The sequence below is a fragment of the Trachypithecus francoisi genome, unplaced genomic scaffold, assembly GCF_009764315.1.
Source record: "Trachypithecus francoisi isolate TF-2019V2 unplaced genomic scaffold, Tfra_2.0 Lachesis_group18, whole genome shotgun sequence".
NCBI classification, from domain to species: Eukaryota; Metazoa; Chordata; class Mammalia; order Primates; family Cercopithecidae; genus Trachypithecus; species Trachypithecus francoisi.
Genome location: NW_022681463.1, coordinates 40,162,079 through 40,183,605, shown reverse-complemented (window position 1 = coordinate 40,183,605; position 21,527 = coordinate 40,162,079). Strand labels below are relative to the sequence as shown.

The following is a 21,527-nucleotide window of genomic DNA, read 5'->3' as shown; positions in this document are numbered from 1 at the left end:
GAAAACAGCATTTTCCTTTAGTGACTCAACTTTTTAGAGGCTAGTTTGTGTGTTATTCAGAGTATTGTTTTTTCCTCAGCTTATTTCCGTGTTTGCATATGTACTTGAAGGTTTAGGGTGGAAAAGGAATGCTAATCCATTGTGTGTCTGTCACTTCTAAGTAATTGCTTTGAACCTTCTGATGAGGGAAGTGTTAATTAACTCATTATTGGGAGACATCATTTATCTTTCCTATTCCCTTTACCTGTATCTCTTACTCCCCTTGGCTGACCCAATTGAGAGTAGGTTGTGCTATTATTAATTTCAGAAACTGCATTTTTTGAAATATACTTTCTCTTATGAAACCTGTAATGTAAAAATGATATGTGATATAAACAGGTAAACTGAATGACCTGGCCAAAGTCACCAGTGACTCAAATAGGTGGAGCAGAAACTCATGACACTCTTCCTCCTGCCAGACTTTCCTGACATTTTATATGTTTCCTCAGCTCATAATGGCCTCTAATTTATGTCATTTAAAGATCAAATTTCAAAATACAAGTTACTGTAAGAAAGTCAGTGCCGAGCTAGTGGTCACAAACTACAAATAATTTCTTGATTTATACTTTCCAGAATTATGTTCCTGTTCCTTAATGCTGCAGTTACTAGTTCTTCTATGCATTACAAGAATGCCACCAGTAACAGAAATATAGAAATACCTTGTTAATAAGGAACAACTAGGAGAATTAATTTGCAATTGTTATTTCTTATAAACTTAATTCATTTCTGGCTTCTCAGCTAGTGATTAAGAAAAAGCTCATGTGGACATGAAGGGAGAAAGCTTTGCTTTCTACTTGGCTTTCTGTATACAAATCAGAAATTAGGTATCATGGAATAATTGTTCTAGGAAATTGAGTTGGGAGAATGGTATTATTAGCTATATTAACTAACTTGTCTAATCTTTGTGTATAGAAACCATGAAAACAGAAAAACATCTTTTGTTCACAAAATGAGATCTTCATAGCCACTGTTTTTGTAATTTTGAATCCTATTGAACAACATTCTGTAGGTTATTAAATCAAGACTTTTGTCTTTTTTATTTTCAGCAAACTCAAGTGTATATATAAGTCTTTGGAATGTTGAAGGAGTGACATTCCACAGGTTTCAGATTTTTTTTTTGCTGCCCATTGTGCTAAGGAGACCAGTAAATTAAGAATGTTTAATGATTTCTTCTTTATTTGCTTTCTTTTTGGAGTTCTGTTACAGAATAAAAAATTATTTCTTGGCCGGGCGCGGTGGCTCAAGCCTGTAATCCCAGCACTTTGGGAGGCCGAGACGGGTGAATCACGAGGTCAGGAGATCGAGACCAGCCTGGCTAACACCGTGAAACCCCGTCTCTACTAAAAAATACAAAAAAAACTAGACGGGCGAGGTGGCGGGAGCCTGTAGTCCCAGCTACTTGGGAGCCTGAGGCAGGAGAATGGCGTAAACCCGGGAGGCGGAGCTTGCAGTGAGCTGAGATCTGGCCACTGCACTCCAGCCCGGGCGACAGAGCGAGACTCCGTCTCAAAAAAAAAATATATATATATATATTTATTGTGTATGGGTTTTTGAATAGGAAAATCAGTTTCAAGATACTGTTCTCTGACAGTGATTAACGATTAATTAACCAAGCTAACATGAATAGAAAAGCATTTTTATAGTATTAAATTTCTACACGACCTGGCAGAGTGTCAGTGAACTAAATCAATAAAAAAAGTTCATAGTAATTTAGATTTAGAAGCAAAATTGTACCAAGTTTCAGTTGTCAAAGCTGAGTTTCTTTTTTATAGAGTATGGAGACATAGATATCTTTGCCGTGTCTTTCATATTAACTTAAACTGATTCTGTTTAATCTAAAATACTAGATTCTGAGGTAACTTAGTTAATTTGGGGGAGTTCTGGTACATTGAATTTAATGTTTGCCCAGTCATTCTGCTGTGGTAATAAAGCAATTGATTATGGACTTGAATGAGTTACCAATAAAAACTAGTTGACTATTTGTATAAGTCCACCTAACCTTTTAAATGTGGCAAAATAATATGATTTTGAAGATACCTGTAAAAATGATCAGTTTGGGAAGAACAATCAATGAAAACTATTAGTAGAAAATAGTATTCTTTGGGTGAAGTGAGACAAATTATAATGAAGAGATTCTTAAACTGGCAATTGAAACAGAACCAAATATTACTTCTCTTCAATGTGAAACTAGCTCTTTGAAGGATGGTTTTGGATATGTAAGTGGGTCTGTGTCCACACATAAAGGATATAGACTACGGAGGACTGCTCACCGTTGTGTGTGGTGCTCTTCTTTGTCTCTAGACTTGATGTCTTGGTTATTTGCTTTCTGATGGGCTATTGGCTCTGTATAACACATTGAGGGGAGAGAATAGTGATATATGTGATTTTTGAGAATGCTAAAAAACTGATATTGGCATCTTTTAATTGCATCTGTATTTGTTTACTTTCAGTTTGATTAATAAGCTTAAACCTGGCGTCATTAAGAAGATCAATAGACTGTCTACACCAATAGCAGGATTGGTAAGTAGTAAATTACCTTCACAACTAAATTTATTGGTCTTTGAAATGTAAAGAGGTGGCATTGGCAGGTTTTTGTATCTGCAATTACCATTGAAATTAGGTTATGGTTTTTTTGTTGAAGCAAAGTGTGTTTGGTGATGTCTTCCTTTTATCTGTAGTTCCTTTCTGTTTCCCTTTTGCCTGGAGGCTTTTATTTTATTTTTTAATTGTTTGTTTTGATTTCTGTGCCTTCAAACTTCATATATTTACATTCTTGGCTTATTTCTTCCACAAATTGCGTTTGCTCAGGGTCACCATCTTCTGAAGCTCAGCCCTGTGTGAGCTGTTTGCTGGCTACCACAATGGTGGCTCAGACTGCGAGATGTTCACCAGTTGTCATGTTTCTGCCATGTGATGCTTGTACATTGCCCTCAGCCAGCACTTAGACCCTAAGTGCATTTCCAAAATAGTCAAGGCCTGCTAGCTCTGTTACTTTATGTAATAGGTTTCCCACCAAAGTCCTGTGTGAGGTTGCACAAGTCTCTGTCTTCCTCTTTGCCACAGTAATATTACCCATAAAATGAGCGTGATGGTTCTGTAGATTCTTTCTAGCTTTCAAATCAGGATTTTGTGTATAAAATATACCCCACACTGTCCCAAGGTAGCTACTCAGATGGGGTAAGACATTTCAGAGGACAATAATAGTGTGGAGCTCTGTCTGTGGAAATAATTTACAATCAAATACAAATGATGGATAATTTTTAAAATGTTAGAAATCCTTAAAAATCAACGCAATAATGGAAGTAAGTTAAATCAACTTCAGAGAACTCTGAAGTTTAAGATAGCTAATAATTGGAACGTAGACACAAACCTTACTATTTTTAGACTATTCATGCTGTTTATAATGCATTCAGGAAATTTCTGTTTGACCATTCGTGTGTTTACAGATGTTAAAGGCATGAGTAATTAAAGTTAGCAATACCAACATTTCTGGATTTGCAGAAGTTATGAAAATGTCATTAAATTCTTGATAGGGGTGTCAGTTGCCGAGTGTTCCTCAGAAAATATCTGTCTAGGAGAGAAGGAATGGAAAATTGTTAATAATTTTATTTGAAAATAAAATATACATAAAATTCCCAGAGCAGCTGGGCTCAAATATTAGTTCCTTCCTTCCTACCAAGTTGTCTTCATTCTATATCTATCATTAATAGGCAGCTGACCTAATAATTTTATTGGTTTCAAATTTGGTTAGGTTAAAAATATTATGTATATATATATGTGTGTGTGTGTATATATGTATATATACATACACATAGAGCTGTACAATTTAAATATTTCTACCCAAGTTTTATCCTTTACTTTTCTAAAAATCATTCTCATGCCATGACTCTATTTGTCCCACCCCACTTACCCCCTCTTCAGGAGGAGAGGGGAGGTTTGTAGGACCCTGGAGCTTGTGAGCCCTTTCCAAAAATGGGACAATGCCTAAGATTGGTGGGTTCTGTGTGTCTGTGTACACACACACACACACACACACACACACAATTTTCTACTGGTAATAAAATGAGTCAGAAGAGGTTTGTTATTTAAGGAATAAAATGAAAAAAATTTAGTTTTTGAAGTATTTTTAAAATTTTTTTGAGATGGAGTCTTACTCTGTCACTAGGCTGGAGTGCAGTGGGGCGATCTTGGCTCCCTGAAAACTCCACCTTCTGGGTTCAAGCAATTCCCCCGCTTCAGCCTCCCAAGTAGCTGGGACTAGAGGCTCATGCCACCACGCCCAGCTAATTTTTTTTTTTTTGTATTTTTTTTTCATTAATCTTTTGCATTTTTTAGTCACTATTTTATTTAGTTATGCTCTGATCTTTATTACTTCTTTTCTTTTTATTTTTCATTATACTTTAAGTTCTAGGGTACATGTGTACAACATGCAGGTTTGTTACATACGTATACATGTGCCATGTTGGTGTGCTGCACCCCTTAACTTGTCATTTACATTAGGTATATCTCCTAATGCTACCCCTCCCCTGCAACCCCTCCCCACAATAGGACCCGGTGTGTGATGCTCCCCTTCCTGTGTCCAAGTGATCTCATTGTTCAATTCCCACCTATGAGTGAGAACATGCGGTGTTTGGTTTTCTGTTCTTGTGATAGTTTGCTGAGAATGTTGATTTCCAGCTGCATCCATGTCTACAAAGGACACGAACTCATCCTTTTTTATGGCTGCATAGTATTCCATGGTGTATATGTGCCACATTTTCTTAATCCAGTCTGTCACTGATGGACATTTGGGTTGATTCCAAGTCTTTGCTATTGTGAGTAGTGCCTCAATAAACATACGTGTGCATGTGTCTTTATAGCAGCATGACTTATAATGCTTTGGGTATATCCCCAGTAATGGGATGGCTGGATCAAATGGTATTTCTAGTTCTAGATCCTTGAGGAATCTCCACACTGTCTTCCACAATGGTTGAACTAGTTTACAGTCCCACCATCAGTGTAAAAGTGTTCCTATTTCTCCACATCCTCTCAAGCACCTGTTGTTTCCTGATTTTTTAATGATTGCCATTCTAACTGGTGTGAGATGGTATCTCATTGTGATTTTGATTTGCATTTCTCTGATGGCGAGTGATGATGAGCATTTTTTCATGTGTCTGTTGGCTGTATGAGTGTCTTCTTTAGAGAAGTGTCTGTTCATATCCTTTGCCCACTTTTTGATGGGGTTGTTTGTTTTTTTTCTTGTAAATTTGTTTGAGTTCTTTTTAGATTCTGGATATTAGCCCTTTGTCAGATGAGTAGATTGCAAAAATTGTCTCCCATTCTGTAGGTTGCCTGTTCACTCTGATGGTAGTTTCTTTTGCTGTGCAGAAGCTCTTTAGTTTAATGAGATCCCATTTGTCAATTTTGGCTTTTGTTGCCGTTGCTTTTGGTGTTTTAGACATGAAGTCCTTGCCTATGCCTATGTCCTGAATGGTACTACCTAGGTTTTCTTCTAGGGTTTTTATGGTTTTAGGTCTAACATTTAAGTCTCTAATCCATCTTGAATTAATTTTTGTATAAGGAGTAAGGAAAGTATCTAGTTTCAGCTTTCTACTTATGGCTAGCCAATTTTTCCCAGCACTATTTACTAAACAGGGAATCCTTCCCCTATTTCTTGTTTTTGTCAGGTTTGCCAAAGATCAGATGGCTGTAGATGTGTGGTATTATTTCTGAGGACTCTGTTCTGTTCCATTGGTCTATATCTCTGTTTTGGTACCAGTACCATGCTGTTTTGGTTACTGTAGCCTTGTAGTATAGTTTGAAGTCAGGTAGCGTGATGCCTCCAGCTTTGTTCTTTTGGCTTAGGATTGTCTTGGCAATATGGGGTCTTTTTTGGTTCCATATGAACTTTAAAGCAGTTTTTTCCAATTCTGTGAAGAAAGTTATTGGTAGCTTAATGGGGATGGCATTGAATCTATAAATTACCTTGGGCAGTATGGCCATTTTCACAATATTGATTCTTCCTATCCATGAGCATGGTATGTTCTTCCATTTGTTTTGTCCTCTTTTATTTCACTGAGCAGTGGTTTGTAGTTCTCCTTGAAGACGTCCTTCACATCCCTTGTAAGTTGGATTCCTAGGTATTTTATTCTCTTTGAAGCTATTGTGAATGGGAGTTCATTCATGATTTGGCTCTCTGTTTGTCTGTTACTGGTGCATAAGAATGCTTGTGATTTTTGCACATTGATTTTGTATCCTGAGACTTTGCTCAAGTTGCTTATTTTTTTTTAGTAGAGACAGGGTTTCACCACATTGGACTGGATGGTCTCTATCTCCTGACCTCGGGATTTGCCCACCCTGGCCTCCCAAAATGCTGGAATTACAGGCGTGAGCCACTGCACTTTCTAGGAGGAAATACTCAGTTTAATAAAACAAATAAGCTTTATATAAAAATTACTTATAAAATATCTTATTTTTATGTAATATACTTTTAATAGTAAGTTTCAATAGTATTGAAAATATTTTTTCACATGGTTTGAATTAAATAGCTTATTGCTTTAATTTAAAATTGTCATTTCTTGGATCAATTACATGCATTTTAAAGCAAATTAGACTTTGATCTCAAACACCCTTCATACTTGGAATGCTCGAATTGTAGTGGTTTGTTGTTGTTGGCCAGTGGAGGTTTTATTCAATTTTCTGATTGTATGATTACATGAAAGTACAAGTGTATTTTATTTTTAAATTCAAGGATCTCTCCAAGTATTTCTATTTCAAGCATCAGAAATTCTATCTAGTTTGGATTTTATCTTTAGAAGTTAAAGTGGACTGTATTTCTGGTGTATTAAATAGGAATATTTTTCGAATACAGGACATTGAGCATTTTCGATTGGCTGTAGGAGCTTAAAAGTGACCACAGCTGCAGAACTGGGCTAAGCCCAATTGGTTTGAAGTTGTCATCATGCCTCACTTGACTCCTTCTGATGCCTGTTTGTCAGGATGGTTATATTAAAACTTTTCAAAGCCTTAATTCCAAGTATGAATTAGGGCTCCAGCAGATGCCTGGGAAGGGTTGTTATGAGGACTAAAAGGATAATATACAGGTAGTCTGACATGCAGACAGTCAAAGAATGTTCATTTTTTAAATAAATAATTGAGTGCTTACTAGATTGAAGATTTTTCTAGTTTATAGGTGTGTATCAAAGGAACAATGAAGTCACAAACCATGACCTCGAAGAGTTTACATTCTAGTTAAAGAGGGGAGACAAGGCAAATAAATTAGCAAATAAGCAAGAAAGCACCACATCATAAATATGCCACAGAGCATAACAGTGGACTGTGACATTTGTGCATGTCCATGAGCAGTTGTAGGGGAACTATGAAGACTCACCTCTAAGGATTCCTTGAGGAGGAGGATGTTAGAAGACTTCGTTGACACTTCCAGAAGAATAAATAATCTGAGCCAGACTTGTCAAACTAGCCATTTTTGTGTTCACAGCATCTAGCATAGTGACTGATACATATAGGAGATCAAAGATTTTTTAGCGATCAAAGATTTTTTAAAGAAATGAATGAACAAGATTTCCATTGTGAAAAATAATAGATTCTAGAACTGGGTCTTTGATGGGATAGTGCTATAGGTTGAATTGTGCCTCCCACCCCAAAAACAAATATGTTGAAGTCCTAAACCCTAGTACCTTAGAATGTGACCTTATTTGGGAATAGAGTTGTTGGAGATGATATAACTAGTTGTAATGAGCTCATACTGGGGTAAGGAGGACCCCTAATCCATTTTGACTGGTGTCCTTCTAAAAGGATGGCCTGTGACGACACAGACACACAGGAAGAATGCCATATAAAGATAGGATTGGAGTGATGCATCTACAAGCCGGAACACCTACAATTGCTGGCCAGTCATAGATTTTGTAGGGAGTGTGGCTTTGCTAACACCTTAATTTTGGACTTCTAGCATCCAGAACTGTGAGATAAAAAATCTGTTATTTTAAGCCACCTGGTTTTTTGGTACTTTGTACCAAAATGAACAAAGTACCAAATACAGCTCTAGGAAATTAGTACAGATAGGTACATGTTTTAGTTAATACCTTAAAAAAAAAAAAAAAAAAAACCTTTTACTTTGAAATAAATAAAGATTCACAGAAAACTGCAAAAACCAGTAAAAAAGGTCCTCTGTACCCTTCACCCAGTTTTCCCCATTTCCAGCAGAATTTCTTTGGTGTCTCTTAGTTGAGGTTCTCAAAGAGGAATCTGAATGGATTCCTTTTCTTTGAAGGCTACAGATATCCCAGGTCACTGGCCAGCCTGTGGATGAATTCCATAAGAAGACAGTTGTCTTGGCCAAATGAACTGTGGTCAGGAGTGTTGGTTTTTTTTTGGTTCATCAGGTTCAGGTTCATTAAGAGGTGGGTACTATGAAGGAGGTTTGTGTAAGGTAGATACACCAAGGCAGTTCAAATATAGTAAAAATTTCTGTGTAAGGGTTTTAGCTGAGTCGTTATGGTGTTCCACACCCCATCTTCCATTACTCCTTTCTTACACCCTTTGCTGTAGGTATGCTTTTCATCTAAGTAACCTCAGCTACCATGTGTATTCAGCTTTGGTGTCAGGGCAATGGATTTACCTTTTGCATGTGGACCTGTGGGAAAACCATAGAAGATATCCCTTGAGCAATGGCAATACAGAGAGAGATGTTTAGATGGTTTAGAAATATATTGAATGCTTTGCTTGAAACATTCATGTAATTATTTTTTCTTTGGGAGGACAGTAACCATGTTTTCCTAGATTTTTTCTTATAGAGATAGGGCTTTTCTCAATTGGCTGAGTTTAATTTTATAAAGAAATACATGTTCTCTATCTCTTCTTTCTGTTCTTCACAAAGCCATGTTTTAAAATCTGACCCAAGAGTTTGAGCCTTCCAAAAAATTCGCTGGTGTTAAATGTGGGTATGTTCAAATCACTGAAACTCAAAACCAAAATTTTATTTGGGATTTAAAAAAAAAAACCAATCTCAAAACAAAACCTTGAAAACCAGATGAGATATCCTGATGGTAAAAAGAGCTATTGAACCAGAATAATGTTTACCATCTGATATGTTAGTGTGTACAAAATATAGAATGTGTAGAAACATCAGGGAAGTCATTAGCCCCAAGACCTATAGTCAGCCTGGACTCCTCATGATTTATTTGCATTTAGCTAAAGCAAGGTTTCTCAACCTTGGCACTGTTGACACTTTGGCCAAATAATTCTTTTTTTTTTTTTTTTTTTGAGGCGGAGTCTCGCTCTGTCGCCCGGGCTGGAGTGCAGTGGCTGGATCTCAGCTCACTGCAAGCTCCGCCTCCCGAGTTCACGCCATTCTCCTGCCTCAGCCTCCCAAGTAGCTGGGACTACAGGCGCCCGCCACCTCGCCCGGCTAGTTTTTGTATTTTTAGTAGAGATGGGGTTTCACGGTGTTAGCCAGGATGGTCTCGATCTCCTGACCTCGTGATCCGCCCGTCTCGGCCTCCCAAAGTGCTGGGATTACAGGCTTGAGCCACCGCGCCCGGCCACAAATAATTCTTTGTCGTGGAGGTCTGTCGTGTGCATTGTGGAATCTTGAGCAGCATCCCTGGCCTCTGCTCACTAGATGCCATTCCCCCATTTGTGACAGTTAAAAATATCTCTTGACATTGCCAGTGACTCCCATGGGATAAAATCATCCCTGATTGAGAACCACTGAGCTAAAGAATTAAGAAATTAAGCACTGCCCTTTACACAGGCTCTTTGGCTGGCTGACTTTAGATTTGATTACCTACTCATGCTTTCCATTTTAATTTCCCTTTGAAAAGCAAAGATATACCAGAAAATTTTGTTTGAATCATTCCTTTGAATGTCTGTCAATCAGTGTGCTCAGTGGGAAAATACTTAGTATATTCACATTTGCGTAAAAAATAGGTGCTGAATTGAGCATCATTCAGATTACTTTCAGGAGTAGAGTGTGTAAGGCATGACCATAGAGGTTGGGAAGATTGTCTCCTCATTCAGGAGTGCTGTAGAAAGCTGGAAATGGGCAATGATGCCAGCTAGCTTAAGATGTTGGATGTGTCAGTTTCCCTTGCCTTCATAATGGCAAGGGAATTAAGAAATAAAAGGCAAGTCTATGCATCCCTTCTTACTGCTATTTTCTGGAAGGTTTTTAATGGCTAATGTTCTTGTACATTGTTCGTGTGAAATTACTTCTGACTCTTTCATCTTTATTACACACTTCCCCTCACTCTCCCCCGGCAAAATATTGTGACCTGCTCTATGTGGAGGTCACTGCTGACACATCAGGTTGTTCCTTTCCAGCAGCAATAGAAAATTCACCTGAGGAATCTGCTATACAATTTAAATATTTCCACCCAAGTCTTGTCAAGGCAGGAGGATTGCTTGAGCCCAGGAGTTCGAGGGTACAATGAGCTATGATTGAGTCACTGCACTCCAACCTGGCTGACAGAGTGAAACCTCATCTCTTTCAATAAATAAAGTAAATTAAAAAAGCAAAACACTTATATAAGCAACAACGTGGGAAGAGATGGGAAGGTAGTATTCTAGAGCTAGTTTAACAAAACCACTTAAAGGGTATGATCATTAGTGCCTATTTTCTCTTCTGAAATTTTATTGCTGATTTTGTAGATTTGTTTGAGGAGAGTATTTACCTAGAAAATTTTTGTAGATTTGTTTGAGGAGAGTATCTACCTAGAAAATGTAAGAAAAGCTTCCACTGGGTGAGTTCTGTGTGACTCCCTCATCCTTGCCTGCTTACTTGCCTAGTCACTAACAGCAGCATTGGTACGGAGCTGATTCTGGCTGTCATGACCTCCATCATCAGATGGATGTAAACAGCCTCTGCAGCTTAAGGAGGGTGTGGAGGAGCAACACTGAAGTCCCCTCCTATAGCATGGGTCTGGCACAACTTCTGCCTCAAGTCTGCTTTTGTTTTTTGGTACATTAGATTGAAGTCTGTATATTTCTGTAAATTATCATGCTATTTAACTTTTATTTATGTTTCACCTATCAGTGTATTGGAGCAGTTTTATACCTATTGCATCAGACCTTGGTGTTTCATTGAGTTAAAAGATACTAGATTTTTAACTTTTTCTTTCATTTCCTAATAGAGACAGTAAATGTTAAAGGATATCAATAAACTTGATTAAAACTGCTAAATTGTGGTCTCTATCAAAACTATGTTGAATAAACATTTTTATTTCAAAGGGACGGTAAGCCACTGTCACAAGTTCTGACATAATGCCTCAAACACTAACATTTAAATGTTCTTATTTTACTACTTTGTCAATCTCATCAATTTCCTTAAAAACAAAACACCAATAACAAAAACATGGAGTATTTTTTTCTTGTAAATAAAAACATAGGAGACTACTATAGTATCACCATTATCAATGTATTATTCTACTTGTGTAAGAATTTATAGCATGAAACTTAGCCATTTACTAAGAATAAGGTCAGTTTACACATTGGAAATGATGTTTTCAAAAGGAAACTTCTGGCCAGTGTCCTTGATGAACATCGATGCAAAAATCCTCAGCAAAACACTGGCAAACTGAAACCAGCAGCACATCAGATAGCTTATCTACCATGATCAAGTAGGCTTTATTGCTGGGATGCAAGGTTCGTTCAACATATGCAAATCAATAAATGTAATTCATCACATAAACAGAACTAAAGGCAAAAACCCACATGATTATCTCAATAGATGCGGAAAAGTCTTTTGATAAAATTCCACCTCCCTTCATGTTAAAACTCTCTATAAACTAGGTAGAGAAGGAATATATCTCAAAATAATAAGAGCCATTTGTGACAAACCCAGAGATGACATACTGAATGGACAAAAGCTGAAAGCATTGCCCTTGAAGATTGGTACAAGACAAGGATGCCCTCTCTTACTACTCCTACTCAACATAGTATTGGAAGTCTTGGCCAGAGCAATCAGTCAAGAGAAGTAAGTGACATCCAAATAGAAAGAGAGGAAGTCAAACTATCCTTGTTTGCAGACGACTTGATTCTAGAACTAGAAGACTGCATAGTCTCGCCACCAAAGCTCCTTAAGCTGTTAAACAACTTCAGCTAAGTTTCAAGATACAAAATCAATGTACAAAAATTTAGCATTCCTATACTTTAACTACAGTCATGCCTGGAGCCAAGTTAGGAATGCCGTCCCATTCACAGTTGCCACAAAAAGAATAAAATACGTAGGAATACAGCTAACCAGGGAAGTGAAAGATCTGCACAATGAGAACTACAAAACTGCTTAGAGAAATCAGAAATCAGAGATGACACAAATAAGCGGAAAAACATTTCATGTTCATGAATTAGAATCAAAATCATTAATATAGCCACACTGCCCAAAGCAAATTATAGATTCAATGCTATTCCTGTCAAACTACCAATGACATTCTTCACAGAACTGGAAAAATATTTTTTAATATGAAACCAAAAAAGCCCGAATAGCTAGGGTAATTCTAAGCAAAAAGAACAAAGCTGGAGGCCTCATACTACCTGACTTCAAACTATACTACAGGGCAACAGTAGCCAAAACAGCATGTTACTGGTACAAAAACAGACACATAGACCAATGGAACAGAATAGAGGGCTCAGAAATAAGGTTGCACACCTACAACCATCTGATGTTTGACAAAGCTGACAAAAACAAACAATGAGGAAAAGACTCCCTATTCAATAAATAGTGCTGGTATAACTGGCTAGCCATGCGCAGAAGATTGAAGGTGAAACTTTTCCTTGTACCATATACAAAAATTGACTCGAGATGGATTAAAGACTTAAGTGTAAAACCACAAACTATAAAAACCATGAAAGACAACCTAGGCAATAACATTCTGGACATAGGCATAAGCAAAAACTTCATGACAAAGACGCCAAAAGCAATCGCAACAAAAGCAAAAATTGACAAATGGGATGTAATCAACCTAAAGAACTTCTGCACAGCAAAAGGAACTATTAACAGAGTAAACAGACAACCTACAGAATGGGAGAAAATTTTTGCAAACTGTGTATCTGACAAAGGTCTAATATTCAGCATCCATAGGAACTTAAATGTACAAGAAAAAACAACCTCACTAAAAAGTGTGCAAAGGACACGAGCAGATGCTTTTCAAAAGAAGACATATATGCAACCAATAGGCATATGAAAAAAAGCTCAACACCACTAATCATTAGAGAAATGCAAATCAAAACCACAATGAGATATCATTGCACAACAGTCAGAATGGCTATTACTAAAAAGTCTAAAAATAACAGGTGCTGGTGAGGTTGTGGAGAAAAATGAACTGTTGGTGGGAGTGTAAATTAGTTCAACCACTGTGGGAAGCTGTGTGGTGTTTACTCAAAGAACTAAAAATAGAACTACCATTTGACCCAGAAATCCCGTTACTGGGTATATACCCAAATCATTCTATCATAAAGACACATGCACATTTATGTTCATTGCTGCACTATTCACAGTTGCAAACACTTGGAATCAACCTAAATGACCATCAATGGTAGACTGGAAAAAGAAAATATGGTACATATGTAGCATAGAATATTATGCAGTCACAAAAAAGAATAAGATGATGTCCTCTGCAGGGACATGAGTGGAGCTGGAGGCCATTATCCTTAGCAAACGAATGCAAGAAAAGAAAACCAAATACCATATGTTCTCACGTGTAAGTAGGAGCTACATGATGAGAACACATGGACACAGAGGAGAACAACAGGCACTGAGGCCTACATGAGAGTGCAGGGTGGGAGGAGGGAGAGGATCAGGAAAAATAACAAATGGGTGCTAGTCTTAGTACTGGATGATGAAATAATCTGTACAACAAACCCCCATGACGTGAATTTACCTGTATAACATACCTGCACATGTACCCCTGAACTTAAAAGTTAAAAAAAGAACAAAAACTCCACAAAAACACACTAAAAAAAAAATGACATTTTTCAAGATTGTATATTAATTTTAGTCATTTTTTGTAATGTCTATTTTACTGGAACTTCTATGGATCACCACCTGTAGTTTGACAGTTTGAGGTTATCCAATATGAATAAGCTGAAGATTGTGCACTGCTGTCTTCAAGATAACAAATACTTGATGGTAAGTATCTGAATGCCTTAACACCGTCATGTAAATGGCATATAAATAAGTTCATTATGGTAGAGTTATTTATAATGTATTCTTTGGAAATTTTCTTGAGTCTCCTTGTCTGCCTGCATCTCTTCCATTCCCAATTAAAGGTCAGTGTCACCCAGAAAGAAAACTTAACAATTTGGGGTCAACATTGTAGTTGTTTCCAATACTCTCTTGATGTGCACTGCATATGAAGAAACTGCTATTTTATTTCTAGCCATAATCTCTTAGTCATAACGTTGGCACAAGTTTAAAAACACTTCCTGGAGTTCCAAAACCTGCCTGTTTTTAAATCTAAGATGAACATTTACTTGCCAAGTTTCAGCCTTGAGGGCAACTTTTTTTTTTTAATGTTAATGAATTAGAATTGCTAAAGCAACACTGTAATTAACTTGTAAAGGTAAAAATAATTGTTTCAGTATTCAAGTAGGATTATATCATACTTGACAGTTTCGTTCAGTTCAGATAAACTTGGAATGTCTCCCCTAGGTACCTTTTGTTATGTAGAAATTGGAAAGGGAAGAGCAAATAAAGTTGACAGGAAATAGAATCCAAGGTGTAAAACTGGTATGAAGGCACTGGTCACCCAATTTATTTTAGGCCCATGATTGCTTCTCATCCTAAAAATACTTGTTGAACACCTACTATGTGTCAGACACTGTTTCAGGAACTTGGGACACAGCTATAAACAAGGCAGAGTCACAGCTGTGAAAGAGACATAACATTTCTCCCTCATGGGGCTGACATGCCGTGGAGTAGGGGGTTGCAGGGAGCACAGCCTTGTCGACCAGAAGCACTATGCTCTAAAGTAACAGATCCATGTGCTGGTTCCCGTGGAGAGTGCGGGAGAAGTGCCAGAGGTGATGAAATGGCGTATCAGCTCCAGGTGCCAAAAATTACAGTGAAAAAATATATAATACCTTATCAGTTACCAATAGTTACATTGAAAAAACAATGTGAATAAAGAATGATTGAGTGTTTGTATGAGAAACATTTTAGAGAAGGGCTCATGGACATCTTTCTGAGTTGACATTTGATCAGGAGCCTGGATTGGGCCCTGGTGGGGTGGGTGGGAGGTTTCCAGATAGAGGAACAAAGAGGGAATCAGCAAGGAGAGTCCTGAGGGTCTAAACAGAATGAGAAGTAGTCAAGTGAGGCTGTTAAAGCATCATGGGCTTTGTTGGGTAGGCTATATTTTACTTAAAGTATTGGGGGCTTTTGAGAACAATCTGTTGTTAGGTCATTGGTTGCCTGTGATGAAGGATGCACATATTTGTGTTGATGTACTAAAAACGTTGAATTGTACAAAATGGGTGAATTATATGGTATGTGAGTTTTATCTGAAAACTGTTAAGAATAATACAAAATTAGCGGTTGCTATGTGAAAAATAAACTGAAAGAAATCAAGAAGATGAAGGAAAGCCAGTTGAACAATTTCGTTGGTTATAATGGTTAATTGTGTGTGTCAACTTGACTGGACCATAGGGTGCCCAGATATATTTGTTCAGTCATTATTCCGGGTGTGTTTGTGGGGCTGTCATTGTATGAGATTAGTAATCTGAGTAAAGCCGACTGCTGTCCCTACTGTGAATGGGCCTCATCTAGTCATGGAAGGCCAGACTAGAAAAAAAGGCGAACCCTCCTGCTAGCAATAGAGAACTCTTCTACCTGACTGCTAGAATTTGAACTGAAACATTGGTTTTTAAGTGTAGAGCCTGCTGCTTTTCAGACAGACACTCATATCATTCCATTAGCTCTCCTGGTTCTTAGAGGAGGCTTGCAGCCTTAGAGAGTAAACTATACCATCAGCTCATCAGCTGACTGCAGATTTTGGGACTTCTCTGCTTCCGTGATTCCTTATAATAAATCTCTTTCAATATACATCCTGTTGATCCTCTTTCTCCAGAGAACCAAAGACAGTAGTCCAGGCAGGAGGGAATGGTGGCAACAAGGGTCTCTGTATGTGTTACTGAGAAGAGGTCAAATTTTCCACATGTTTTGATGGAAGAGTGTGTAGGAGTTGCTAATGAATTGAGAAGGAATTGAGGGGCTTTTGCACCAGTAGTTTATTGAGTTAATAAATATAAGACAGAAGGTTGGTGGGGGAAGGGGAAAATCAAGAGAGAATCTGTGGAGGATGAAGCAAGTTGCAGAAGATCACAAATTGGTAAATGTATATATAAGAATAGTGATGTAGATTTTAAATGTTGTTCCCTGGAAGCATCATGGAAAAGATGGTAAAAGGGATAGTTTGTGATTATTAAGAAATGGGGTAATCACTAGAAGCCAGCCTTGTACACCAGAAACAAAATGCTCTAAAGCAAACAGATCAATGGACCTGTCCCCAGGGAGAGTGTGGGAGACCCTCTAGAGGTGGTGGAATGGCCCATGGGTGGGTTTTGTTCATCTTGTACAGATTTTGTTTTTAAAATTTGAGCCAACATGTATTTATACTGAGATTTTTGATGCAATTCTTGCATCTGGCTTGTATTGATGGATCTGCCAACAATGGCCTGCATTCCCCTAAAGTGACTATTATATGGGATGTCCTGTAGACGGGAGTTTCTGGCTTCCTTGATCTCTTGTCATCTCTCTGACATTATGTTCATTTTATTTATTTATATTTTATTCATTTTTATTACCAGTTTTCTCCCTTTAAGCTTTTTTTTTTTATTCCTGCAAGGTACCTGTCATCATGGCCTCAGTATTGTCAAGATGAGAAAAAGTGGACCAGATAATACTTTCTATAGGTGAAATCTTAAATAGTTGAGTAAACATGCTCAATTTCAAGAAGCCAAAATATTTAAATCCATGTAAACTTCAAGTGAGGTTTCTGGTGGTTGGCCTTAGGACTTTGTGCTTGCCCTGTTTACATTAAAAAAAAAAAGATGGGGTGAAAACCTTGCAAACATACTTAGTCCAGTTTGTACATGTTGAAGCAAAAAAGTGTAGCTAGTGTCCTAGATATGAAAATCTGGACTAAAAAATGATCTGGATGGGCCTAAGTCTCCAAAATAATATTTATGAGGGATAAATTTCAATGATATTTTAGTTGGAAAAAAAATCAGTCATGTGAGTTGGTTTTATATTGTCTCCAAACTTAATCATTCATTTTAAGCCTTTATCCATGGCACCTCACTGACACCATCACAGGGTTTACAATTCAGATTCTTCTCCATATCCAACTTACTTCTCTTCTAAATTTGACTAGCCCATGGTTCATTAAAGCTCACAGGTCATCTTCCTGTGAACAGTGATGTTGGTGTCACCAGGCTATTGCTGCCACACATGATCTCAGCTGATGGCCTAATACAGATGCTACAATGAAAAGCACCCATAGCCTGTAACAAGAGAAGTTAGGTGAATTCTATCCACTCACTGTATGCTAGAAACTGCCAATCACATTTTATCTTTTTTTCCTCACTAAACTCTCACAATTATGCTGTTACTCACATGAGATGAGCATTATCAGTGAGCCTTCGAGTGATGTTTAGCCACACCTGGTGTCCAGTATTTGAGTTACAGATGCTTCATTCCAGGGAGGTGGACATAACCGACAGGTACATGTCTTTAAGGTGGCATGGCAGTTGTGGTAGGTGGAATAATGGCCCCCAAGGATGTTCATGTTGTAATCCATGGAAATAGTGAATATGTTACAAGGCAAGGAAGAATTGGGTTGCAGATGGGATTGCGGTTGCTAATCAGTTGATCCTGAGATGAGGAGCATAGCCTGCATGATCCAGGTGGGCTCTGTGTAATTCCAAGCATCCCTGTAAGAGGAAGAGGGAACGAGGAGAGAGAGGACCAGACAGATGGCTGGGTGAGGGAGCCTCATGTATAGGGACCAACTAGGAGAGCTGGGTGGGCACCTTGAGTTGCATCTCTGAGTATTTACTTATATATTGTAGTCATAAAATAAATATTGTAGTCATAAAATGTAGGTGTTACTTGGCAGATTACATGAGGCTGCTGACTTTGAAGATGGAGGAACAGGGGTTATGAGCCAAGGAATGCAGGTGGCTTCTGGAACCTGGAAAAGGCGATGAACTGGATTCTCTCCTAAAAGGTGTAGCAGAAGGAACATAGTCCCAAGGGCACCTTGATTTTAAGTCAGTCAGACTGATTTTGGACTTCTGACCTCCAGAACTGTAAAATAATAAAATTGTGTTGTTTAAACAACTGAATGGTGGCAATTTGTTGTGGCAATAATAGGAGACTAATACAGTGGTTAAGAGCACAGATTCAGTAATCTAACTGCTGGATTTGAATCCCAGCTCCACAACCTAATGTATGACCTTGGGCAAGTCACATAACCCCTTACACCTCAGTTTCCTCATGTGTGAAGTGGGAATGATAATAAGATTTCACAGCGTTTTTTTGGTGAGAATTTGAATAAGATAATTAGCATAAAGTGGTTCAGTATGTTACCTGGCATATCATAAGAACTCAGTAAATATTAGCTTAGGAAAATTAGCTATTAAGGAGAGGGTCAGTTGGGAATAACTAGAAAATGTCACGAGGGACAATGGATGTTGAGGAAACAAGGGGGATCTAAAGAGAAGATGTGAGGTTGGAGTATGAGGCAAGAGAATTGTCTAAGTAGGCAAGGGGCTGCCACGGGAGGAAGATGAGATTTAGTTTGCATTACTAGGTAGGCAGATTTAGGATCAGTGAGGGAGTTTACAGTTACAGTGAGGGAGGCTTTAGACTTTCTTTTTTCTTTTTCTTTTTTTTTTTTTTTGGAGACAGGGTCTGGTTCTGTCATCCAGGCTGGAGAGCAGTGGCACGATCTTGGCTCATTGCAACCTCCTCCTCCTCCTGGGCTCCAAGTGATCCTCCCATCTCAGACTCTGGAGTAGCTGGGACTACAGTCACTGGCCTCCTGCTAATTTTTTAAGGTTTTTATAGAGATGAGGTCTCACTATATTGCCCAGGCTGGTCTGGAACTCCTGGGCTCAAGCAATACTCCTGCCTAAGCCTCCCAAAGTGCTGGATTAAAAGTGAATCAGCCTCATAAAGCAGTGAGTCCCTGGGGCTGGAAATTCTTAAACAAAAGCTGATGATCTAGACTCATTATCTATATAAGTGATGCTAAAGATCATTGGGAAAGGTTGCACTAAAGGTGCCCCAATTTCTAGCTGGCTTTACAGTTTTGCCATGTAGTGTTTGTTGTTAAATACGTGTTAGTGCTTCATAAAATATGCATTTTAGCGTCACAGTGACATTTTTTCTTAATTACTTATTTGTTTTGCTTTGGAACATGGATAACTTGAGAGTGGAACTTAAGCATCTATTTCAGCACTTTGGGAGAAAAGAGTAGGTGAGTTTTAGAATTATCTCATTTTTGATGTAAAGTTTAATTTGATGAATCATGTGCAAGACTGTCACTTAATTCATACTGCAGTTTGCCACAGCCTGTTGTTGCTTTATGTAGTTAATTGTAACCCAAGTGGCTGAAGCATTTCAACTAGCCTTTACCAGAGTGCTCAGCCCTCCCTGACCTGGTGCTGCCCTAACTTGCCAGCTCAGCTCTGCCTCGTTGGTTTGGCTGTTGCTCCAGCTCTGCCAAATGGTGCTGGCATTGTTATCCTACATAATCCCCTGGGCCCACAGTGTCTCTTGGCAATTCCTTTAAGCTCCCCTAGTTGGTTCCTATTTTTACTTTCACATGTTACTAAACTTTACGGCTCTCCTTGTCCTTAGTTCCTTCGTTATCAGCAAATGGCTGAGCCCTCACCCCCACCTTTTTTTTTTTGGAGAGAAATTTGTTCCCCAAGGAAAAATTTTAAAAAATGGCTGAGACTGACTGCTTATTTTCTTCACAAATAACTATTGAAATTGGATCTCTGAGTGTTTGCCTATATATTATAGTCATGAAATGTAGGTGTTACTTGGCAAAATACATTTATTATTAGCTATGCCATTATTAGCTATACCATAAAAAGCGATGATTATCCAAAATAATAGATTTTAAAAAAAACCACCAGTGCTAGCACATCAAAGCACACACAACTGCTTTCTTGATAGAAACGGTATAATTAAAATGCAAATTTGGATATATTTTAGTCACCCTGCTACTTAGAAATTGCTTTAAAACAACTGGTCACAATATAGCATAAGAATAAGATTCAAGTACTTTTGGTGATCTAATAGTAAACTCCATAATCTCTGGGTGACTTCTGTGCATACTAAATAGAAACACTGTCTTCAGTTATATTTGATGAAACATTTTCCTCACTTTAATTGCCAAAAAACTTTTGTCCACAAAAACTCAATTCACCTGGGGGATCCTTTTTTTCTTTCTTTTTGGAGACAGTCTTGCTTTATTGCCCAGGCTGGAATACAGTGGTGCGATAATGGCTCACTGCAGCCTCAAACTCCTGAGCTCAAGCTATACTCCCATTTCAGCCTCCCAAGTAGCTAAGACTACAGGTGCGTGCCACCACACTTGGATAATAATTTTATTTTTTTTAGAGAGACAGGGTCTGACTGTGTTGCCCAGGCTGGTCTCTAATTCCTGGTCTCAAGGAATTGAGACCTGCCTTGGCCTCCCAAAGTGCTGGGATTAGAGGCGTGAACCACCACTGACCAGGGATTTTCTTAAAATGCAGAGTGTGGTTCAGTAGGTCTGGGGTGTAGCTAGAGATTCTGAATTTTTTAGCAGGCTCCCAGGTGACCCTGATGCTGATGGTCTGTGGCCACGCTTTGTGTAGCAAGTGACTGGGTCAGTGGTCCTCCATTTTGACCGTGCATCAGCTGCATCTGAGGGATGGCTGTGTGACTCCCTCTCATAACTTTGACTGGGGTCCCATGTCTATAAATCATAATGCTAAGATATGAACTTAGCTGAATTTCTCTGCTTCAGTAATAGTTATCTCTTGATTGCTGGCACATACTTGCTAACATTTTTGGCATTGTCAATTTCAGGGTTAGAGGAGGCAGGGACTTTGCCAGATTATAAACAGGAAAGGAGTTGAGGTCACCAAGTATCTTGGCTTAAGGGTAAATTGATCAGCATCGTTATGTACTATGTACTCAGCTTTTTTTTTTTTTTTTTTTTTTGAGATGGAGTCTCTCTCTGTCACCCAGGCTGGAGTGCAGTGGCGCAACCTTGGCCCACTGCAAGCTCCGCCTCCCGGGTTCACATCATTCTCCTGCCTCAGCCTCCTGAGTAGCTGGAACTACAGGCATCTGCCGCCACGCCCGGCTAATTTTTTGTATTTTTAGTAGAGACGGGTTTCACCGTGTTAGCCAGGATGGTCTTGATCTCCTGACCTTGTGAGCTGCCCGCCTCAGCCTCCTGAAGTGCAGGGATTACAGGCATAAGCTACTG

At 38.4% G+C, this 21,527-nt stretch overlaps 1 protein-coding gene across 13 annotated transcripts in view; it reads left to right on the top strand.

Moving 5' to 3' along the window:
* The window catches only part of LMO7 (LIM domain 7), a 223,679-nt gene that overhangs the window by 88,674 nt on the left and 113,478 nt on the right, over positions 1 to 21,527 (top strand). For all 13 annotated transcript variants that reach the window (XM_033177537.1, XM_033177536.1, XM_033177532.1 and 10 more), the window contains exon 3: positions 2,490 to 2,559. In XM_033177537.1, the coding sequence (XP_033033428.1) occupies positions 2,490 to 2,559 (70 nt within the window). The remainder of the gene's footprint in view (positions 1 to 2,489; positions 2,560 to 21,527) is intronic.